The 9,675-nt window shown below is 40.8% G+C and overlaps 1 protein-coding gene across 1 annotated transcript; it reads right to left on the reverse strand.

Annotated features, from left to right (window-relative positions):
* Positions 1 to 6,381: 6,381 nt before the first annotated feature.
* Positions 6,382 to 9,423, reverse strand: RLK4 (receptor-like protein kinase 4). Its single transcript, XM_077385858.1, has one exon. It carries the CDS (start codon positions 9,418 to 9,420, stop codon positions 6,523 to 6,525), a length of 2,898 nt encoding a protein of 965 aa, XP_077241973.1. The 5' UTR covers positions 9,421 to 9,423; the 3' UTR covers positions 6,382 to 6,522.
* Positions 9,424 to 9,675: the final 252 nt, after the last annotated feature.

Raw genomic sequence — 9,675 nt, forward strand, 5'->3', positions numbered from 1 at the left:
AGAAAGGGGATGATTGCTTCAAGATTGTTAGAGTAATTAGGTCAAGCAAGAGGTTGCTTGAAGCATTACGCCCAAGGTATCTAATTTGGAATACCAAGTTTGTTGCCTCCAGCCCCTATATATAGAGATACACTAGGGTTTTAATAGGTTAGTGGGCTCTAGCCCAAATAGGCCCACTACACCGGTCCATTATCTTATTTGGCTTATATTAGAACATACATGGGTTATATTATATACCCAACAGATAGTTCACTAATTTTGAAACAAATTTCAGACATTTGTTGTTTTCCCATAAGAACATTCGAGGCTCCTTTTTAATTTGCCGTAGAAACTACATGTAAACCCAGCTTTCAAACCATGGCCTCACGTCTTGTCTCATTCCTACCTATTCCATATTCACTGAAGATTCATTTCAAACCTAGCTTCAAACTCAATTCCAATAAGATCTCAAGATGTAGAATAAATGCAAGTCAGTAGAAACGCTTCAAAAACTGGACGGTTTTCTTGTTTTCTAATACCACAAAACTGGTCACAGTACATATATCGATTTATTTTCTTTGAACTAATATAACAAAAAGCATGCAAGCTCTACTTCTACTTAACAGCCTCCATCCAAACAGAGTCCCGAGTGTTAAACTTAGTATCAACAGCAACAATTTCAAATTAATGAGATGTTCATTTAAGACAGTAATGGGGTGAACATTATTTCATTCCATTCTTCATGAGACAAAATCCATTGCAACCAGTCCTCAAATATTCAACAATTGGATAGTCCCAAACGTATAGTGACTGAATTTTCCTCAAATATTCAACAATTGAATACTCCCAAACAGACAGTGTTAAACTTAGTATCCAATTGACTATTTTCCTTTAATGTGCAGGACCGATAGAGCATCAATAAGCTGGAAGTGAAATATTTCAGCAGCCCCAATTTCAGTTGGAATACCTGGGGTTGGACCACATGAATCTGAACTTGGGTTTTTTGTGTGTCGTAAACCCTGTTTGTTTTGGATTTTGAGAGCCGATTGTGACCAAATTGGGGTTTTATGTGTGTTGAATGAAGATGTTTTTTGTGTTTAACATATACATTTTGGATTCTGAGAGCTAAGTGTGACTCCAAAATGGGTTGGTTTTTTTTTTTTTTTGGTGTCTGTGTGTTGTAAACGATGATGTTTCTACGTTTGACAACCTTGGAATTTTATTCTAATTATTGGGTTCTTTGATTTTTCCACTCTTACCAAAATCCTAGCTTCTACGGCTAGGGTTGACCCAGAACAAAAGTTGACAAAAACCATTGCATTTTCATTTAATTAGTTTCACCAGATCCATGACTCCAACTGATGAAGTTTTGCATTCAATCCATTCAATGTAGTAAAGAAGGAATCTGTCTCTCGATCGATCCAACAAGGTGAAGAAAGTGTATTTTTTTTCCTGGGTTGAATTTAAAAAGTGACATTTCATTTGTGTTTGAATCCATAAGCAGAACATCAGCTCAATTTTATTTTTTTAATGACGCAGGGTGTCCCCATCCCACTTTGTAGAGTGGGATTAATTCCCTCCTAATGCGCGCAATCAGCCGTAAACCACGCTCATCAGGTAAGCCCGGGGGATTCGGATTCGAACTATCGTCTCTGGGGAGCATACCCAAGACTTTAAGCCAAAGAGCCACACCTGTACGGGTCGACCTAGGCTTTTTCTTTGCCAACTAGCAGTTTATAGACCCTGTAAAGTTGATTCACAAATCAACTTGGAATGCAACTTTTCATCATGTTAAAGTTTTTCAGTCAATTTGGCCGGGAAATTGAGGTTTTACAAGAATCAAAGACATCATTATTTGCTTTAAGAGGATGGTCATACTAGCTGCGGCCTAATATATGTAATTGGATTCTGCACATTTGTAAGCGTTCGCATTTGATTGCTTTTTATGGGTTCCTATGGTGCAAATCAACTTCCAAATAAAATAATAATAATTCTTCAGTTTCTTGTTTGGCATTTTTTCTTGCTGATCACTGATGGGATGATTGAGATAGGGTGAAGGCTTTTACACTATTTGAATTTGGATGTCTATGATTTATTAGGGCTTTGTGTTATTTGAATATTTGGGATTTTGGGGTTTAATATTAGCCATCCTTCTTCTTTTAATATTTAGGACCTTAGGTCTTTAATTTTCATCACTCCTGCATTTACAGCAGGAACAACAGCCCTGGCAATAAGAAGAGTAAGAAGACATAGGCTTTGGATGTTCCTACCATCTCCCTGCACAAGCGAAAGATGGGATTGAGTCCATTTGGCGGAATTTTCTTGGCATATTTTTTTATTTTCAGTCATTTACTTCTCATACACACCCCTCATTCGTTGCACCTGGGCATCAGCTAAGTACCTTAGGCATGACCCACCAGCCTAATCCGCCATTTGTTAAAATTAAAATGACCGCGTTAAACAAGTAGAACTGTGATAATTCTCATACGCCTGTCCATGAATGCTCTCAGCCGAAGTGCGATTTTTTATTAATTTATATGAGCAATATTCAGGTGCAACTGACTGCTTTTTAAAAAAATAGTGGAATAGGAGAGGCCAGGAGAAGTTTATGATATGAATATATATCAGCTCATATTACTTTATTTTCTAAAACAAAGTAAAATTACTACCAGAGGCCCAAAATTGGAGTGTGCCGAAAAATCACCTTAGACTCCATTCAATTGCATTCCTTGGGTCAAAAATGTTAGGTCAAACAAAGATTGCTTGAAGCATTACACCCTAGGTATCTAGTTTGGAATACCTAGTTTGTTGCCTCCAGCCCCTATATACAGAAATACTCTAGGGTAATTGACTGGTTAATGGACTCTAGCCCATGAAGGCCCACTACACCGGTCTATTATCTTATTAGGCTTATATTAGAACATGCATGGATTATATTATATACCCAACAAAAAATCCCCTTGAAAATGATGTGACAAGAAGGAAAAGAAAGTAAAAGAAAAGATTTAAAAGGAAAAATATGTTTTATTGCCAAGGGGGGAAGATGAGTGCGGCCTTGAAATGAGCACACATAGAATTCTGATAGAAAACAGAGTGCAGCCTTGAAATGAGCGCACATGGAATTCAGATAGAAAACAGTGTAAAATTTCTTCAAACAATTGAAACATTTTCGAAACATCACAAAATTTTCATGCCTTGGTTTAAACTTTAAAAATTCACTAATAATTCAAAAAAATCAAGTATCCTTTAAATTAAATACAAAATTTCTGAGTTAACTTCCATCAGGTACTGAATTAAAACTTCTTAGATTTATCTGACACATCTTACATAGCTTTGATTTAGCAAGGAGCCCCTCCTTTTCATAGAATGCAGTGTGCTTGCATTGCATGGGTGGGACCACCTTCTATCAGTGATCGATTATTAACCTTGCAAGGGTCCATAAAACATGTTGATTTCATACTTTTCCTTCTGATCAAGAGCTTATAGAAAGATATCAAGCCTCTCTCTCTCAATCAAGTTGGGTAAATGAGTATGGTCAGATGGATTGGAAGGATCCGAATGTTAATGGACAGGATTTGCCGATTTGGGCACATTAGCTGTATCCGAACCAAGTCCATTGCATCCATATTCTACTTTCTCGAAAATTATTTCATATTAATTACATACCCAAAAAATCCGAGGGAGCATTCTAGATTCAAGTGGAGGGCTTCATATTTTCATTCATTTTATGTCTATTCATGAGGTGGTATTTCAACTTTTCATTTTTGATGACATTCTTCTCTCTCTGGTTTCTTCCCTCTTGCTTCCTCTAACACTAAGCTCTAACTTACTTCATAAACTCTAATGATGTAGATTGTAAGAATGACCAAGGAACAGTCCACTAGACGGTTCAACCTGAACTCCAAAAGTAGTGTTCGAAAGCATTTTGCTAGACTCAAGGGAGCCATTGCAAAAGTCAGGTGAAAGGGAGCCCCCAATGGCTGCATGTCACCGAAGTGCATTAATAATGGCTACAAAGTCAAAGAGTACAGTGACTTCCCGCCAATGGGCATGCCCTTTCACCTGATTTTTGCTAGGGCACCCCTTAGTTTAGCATTCCTCTTAAAAAAGTAATCTGACCGATAAGAAAATTAACAGATTGTGACCAACATTTTGGTGGATACCATTCGAATTTAATCCCATCCCTAACCCAACCCAATGCAAGGCTCAGGTTGAGGAGGGTCAACCCTAACCTAACCTGCTTCTAAATCTCTCAACCCTAATTCAACCCATATAACCTGAAATCAGGTCAGGTTAAGTCCGGTTGGTTTGGGTTCACCTTGGGTGAAAAAGAAAAAATATAATAACCCAGAGGAAATCAAGGTAAAATCAGAGGACGGAGGTCGGATTCGGGTCCGGTCCGGTTTCCAAGGTCTCAACCCTAACCCAACCCGAAATTAAATCGACTTGGCTTTTCCCAACTTTAAGCCAACCCAAGGAAATGCGAAAGCAAGGCGTGCAATGAAAGGATTGTGTCCCTACACTGTCCCACACCAAATCTCTACCATACACGTAGAAAATGTCACGTGCATTTGTCAGTGACTATAACAAATCACTCCAAGGCTAAGCACTAGAATATGCAAAGTAGGTAGGGATGCAACTGAGTCGGGCCTAACCGGAACCTTACAGAGTTAACCCAATTTCGGCCAGGGTTGGGTTGGCCTTTCATTTGGTTAGGTTGGGAAAAGTAGGGGTGCAAATTATCTGACAGGGGTACGAATTTATCATTTCCCCGTATTTTTTGTCCCAAACCGACTTCACTCTGAACCCAATATATATATATATATATATATATATATTATTATTATTATTTTATTTTTTTTCTTCTCATTATGCACTTGGCCGCCTAAACTCGAGCCAATTTGAAAAATTACTTTTACGGGTTGGACTAGGGTTGAGAGATTTAAATGGCTGTGTTGGTATAGGGTTGACTCTTCTCCATTCAATCCGAGTTTCGAGTTGCCTTGGGTTTAGCCTCAACGTCACAAGGGATGCAACTTGGGTGGGGTCCGGTTGTGATTTTGTTAAAAAATGAATTGGAACAACAAAACCCGACCCAATTTTAAGGTAAAAGCTCAACCTGAATTCCCAAAAATCAACCTGAGTTGCACCCCTATACCTGACCCAGGCCGAAATAAGGCACTAGTTGGAGTTAGTCTGAAAATATTAAAGTTGTGATTTGTCCTATTCATTTACCTCATCTGAGGTGCTTTTCTTTGTTGCAAACGAAATGGCTTTCCGCAAAATTGAACAGTAGGGGTGTCAATGGATCCAGACGGTCTGATGGATCGTCCGAATCCGAACGTTAATGAACGAGATCTAAACATATGAATAGGATCCATAGGCATATTTCGGATCATCAAATCTGGGATCCGAAAATTTTTGGATTGTGCATGGGCACCCCACATATGCCCATTGGATTGTCACGATCCGAAATGGTTTACAAAAATACCCTCCAATTTTGTTAATGCTAACCCTTATATGAAGGGTATTTTGGTCAAAACCTCTCTTATCACTTAATGAATCGAATGTGAATGCGATTTCACCCATTTCAGTCGTTTCATTTCATACTTTCACGAAGGAAAAGAGAGAGGGGTTTTGAAAAGAGAGAGGGGTTTTGTTCTTTATGCACCATATTCTTTTATAATAGTTATACATTATATTTGTGTATGTAATTTTGATTATTTTATTATTTACAAGCATTATTATACACATAGATTAAATATAGATAAATTTTTAATTTAGTTGAAGTAAATGCATAGAGACACACTAATAGTGGACTGCCATTCTCTCTCTTTTTTAAAAAATTAATTGTTTACTTAGCTTAGTGGGACATAATAGGGCACTCCGATGGACGGTCCGAATTAAAATGGATCGTGATCATGATGTGGAAAGTAGGATCCGAAGAACAATCCGACTCCGACCGGACCGATAAGGAATTTGAATGGATACTGAATGTGGACATAGGTGGATCCGACCGAAGTGGATCTGTTGACAACCCTATTTAATAGGAAATCCCAAACTACAGTATATACAATGACAGATATTATACTTCCAGCCTTCCATGCTCTCACCTACCACAAGAATATATGCCATCGCCTGATAACGTTTTGAGTTTTTATACGACCGTCAAAATCTATTGGGCCAGGTGGCAAACAACCTGCCCCTTGGATTTTGATATGGTCAAAACACCTTTTTTGAGTGTTTTTGACCCGGTCAAAATCCAAGGGTAGGTGGTTTGGCTAGGTACCTAGCCCTTGTGATTTTGACGGTCGGGCATCATATAATTTCTCGTTTTGTTTTTAAAGTAAGAATCATTCTTTCCAACGTGACATGCACTATCTAATATTTAAAATCAAAATGGACACGAAGAAAGCATTTTCTTACCCAAAATCATTACTCTATTCTTTAGAGGTATCCTGTCGTGAGTAATGTAAAATAAACAAAAAAACATAAGACAAGCTTAGCCAGTCAGGAAAAAATTAGATTATCTACAATTAATCTTCACCTCACTTGATTCAGACTCCGACTAACCGGAGACCCGACATATCTGATCCCAACTCCGGTCGAGGTTGATGAAGCAGGATCCGAAATAATCCCGCCGCTCGGAAATGAATCTCCGGCAACAAGCGCTTGTAAAAGTTGTGGGGCAGGAGGCATCCCCACATCAACTATTCCTTCTAACATCTTCACCACAGTCCCCATTGTGGGCCGTGCCCCCTCCTCGTCCTGTATGCACCATACTGCAACAAGTGCAGCCCTAGATGCCTCTTCGGCATCATAAGCACTTGCTAAACGTGGGTCCACTATACTCGCGATGTCACCCTCTAATATCTTGTGTACCGCCCATGGAGGAAAAAACCATTTTTCCTCTATGGTGGGTCGTACCCCACAAGGTGAGGGCACAAACCCTGGAGTCTGATTTGTCTCGAGCTCCGACTCTGAGTCTGGAGGCACCTCGATCTGAAGAGGTGCCTCAACATTAAATGGAGGCGCTTCCATTGCATTTAGAGGCGTCTCTACATTATGAGACGCCTCTAGATTCTGCTTAGTGCCGGTATGTGGTGGAGGCGCTTCTACATTGCGCCTCCCACCTATAATTTCAAGTAGAGTCATCCCATAGCTATACACATCGGCTTTCGCTGTGATAGCCACACCCGAAATCCACTCCGGTGCGACATACCCCCATGTCCCCCTCATCGTGGTCATCACTCTACTAAAATCACGTCCCACAAGTTTGGCCAATCCAAAATCCGAAACCTGGGCCGAAAACTCCCCATCCAATAGAATATTTTCCGGCTTTATATCACAATGTATGATGCAATCTCTACACTCCTCGTGCAAATACGCAATCCCTCGAGCCGTACCCACCGCAACTCCGAATCGAACATCCCAACTCAGACTCGGCCCGTCTCGACGTAGAAACACACTCAGTGGCCCATTGGGCATATAGTCATAAACCAAAAGCCGATGTGAATTCTCCGAGCAAAAGCCGCGGAGCCTAACAAGATTCACGTGCTGGATATTTCCAATCGTGCAGACCTCAGCCCTAAACTCCCTTTCGCCCCCACCCGGGCGTTCTAGCCTTTTCACAGCAATAGCAGCCGAGTTACCTAACTCGGTCGAGTCAGTTAACTCGCCTCTGAACACAGTGCCGAACCCACCGTGGCCGAGTTTGTCAGAAAACCCCCGAGTCGCAGCTTGGAGCTCCTTGTAAGTGAAGATTTTCAGATTGGTAAAAGGGAAAATCGATTCCTCGTCTTTCTTTCTCCTTTTCTTCTTTTTCCTCAAAACCACTAATACCAAAACCAGCATTCCAAAAACCGCCAAACTAAAACCACTCATGAAAACCCCCATTTCCCATTTCTTCTTCTTATCAGAACCTACTCCTTTCGAAACCCTAACATACAAAATCGAAGATCCGATTGTAGAATCAGAGGTTAAGTTTCTGAGATTTAACAGATTCCCATACAGATTCTCACATTGACTTGAATTAGAGTTGTATCTTAATCCAAAACAAGAACAGTTCTTCAAGCAAGATTCCTCACAGAATCTCAGTCCACCAGAAAATAACACACTAACGGCACCGTTAAAAGTAACAGAATTACCTACCTCAAGAAAACCGTCACCGTCAACGTCACTTCCGTTATCACACTGGTTGAGTCTTTCCCGGCGGCAACCGGAGGAAAAGTCGCCGGAAATCCATCCAGATTGATCGGCGGGGAGGAATCCGGCGAGGCAATCGCAGGGCGAAAGACTCCGAGATATTCCATTGCAAAACCCTAAGTTTCCACAGAGACCGTACACGTGGCAGCTATCAGACGGTACGGACCAAAACATGTTCCAGTTCTCCGTTTGGGGAGACCACGTGTACTGTTTAAACTGGCCGGAGGAATCGACGGAGAACCGAGTTAACAGCGGCCCATCTCCGGTTACCGCCGGCGAGAGAGTCTCTGTATAAACGAAATAAGCCTCCGGCGTGAATGGATTACGGAAAATGAAATTATAGATGTACGGAACGGTCATTTCCGGTACGTTTACGAAGGAATTTCCGGTCCAGTTCCCGGTCGACCAGTACGGATCGCTCTTGTTAAAGACGAGCTCGAACTCGCCGTACTGCGGTGGTTTTAACCGGAGTGAGTAGTTTCCCGGTGCCGGATCTGAGGCGCTCTTCCAGCACGTGATCATCTGATGAGTAGTGATGTTCATTCCAGGTAGCCACGTGTCGGTAGGAAAATCAAAGCTCTTCCAAACCTCTTTTCCTTTATGAGAGAATAAAACGAGGTTACCGGTCTCAAGAAGCTCAACTGTTATCGCTCTGTTGTTGTTCTCCGTTAACCAGATCGGAATACCGGCTGAATCAGTCACAGCTAAGTGTCCTTTTCCCGTCAATTTTACAGTAGCAGATGAGATATTTTTTACCGGATTTCCTCGATTTGCAATCCAAACATAAGTTCGGATCGGAATGATAGCGTACCAGATCCCTACGTACCAGTTCGAGTCGATGCAGAAAAATCCGAACTCGAATGTACGATTTCTACTCAAAATCGTTGAGTTTGGAGTGATTATCACCGATCCTAAACTTTCCTCTGCTAAATTTCTCGATCCGGTCTCGTTTTTCGCCATTTTAGAGCAAGAATCGATAGGTCTAGACAGTCTGTTAAGTTCTGATTTGAAATCGGAGCTCGATCCGAGTTCAATCGCCATTAAAATGCAGAAAAAAGCAGAAAGAGAGATGGGAGAAGAGAAAAGGGGAAATTTCCGGCCATTTTTGGCCGTTGTTAGGTTTTCAGAGAGCATCTTGGTTTGAAGATTTGGGTGGAATCGAGAAAAGAGGGTGTGAAGACAAAAGGGAAAAGTTGCGCCTTTTCGAGAACTGAAGAAAAAGGGAAGATAATTCATGGTGAGGGGAATTTCCGTTTTCGTTGAAATTGTACGGTAATTTAAGGGTGTTCTTGTAAATTCATTGCTTGAATGGGGGTATTTTTATAGGTGGTTCCTTTTTAAAAGAGATTGGTGGCAGACATATTTTCCCGAGGGTATTCACGTGGTAACCACAGCAATCAGCATATCATTGACAAAATTGGAGATTTGGTACGGAGTGCTGGTATCAAAACGAATGAGGCAGGATATTATAAACAACTTTAAGTAGACAAT

Source organism: Tasmannia lanceolata, unplaced genomic scaffold (genome assembly GCF_043159265.1).
Source record: "Tasmannia lanceolata isolate RefF3 unplaced genomic scaffold, GAP_Taslan_0.1 ptg000007l, whole genome shotgun sequence".
NCBI classification, from domain to species: Eukaryota; Viridiplantae; Streptophyta; class Magnoliopsida; order Canellales; family Winteraceae; genus Tasmannia; species Tasmannia lanceolata.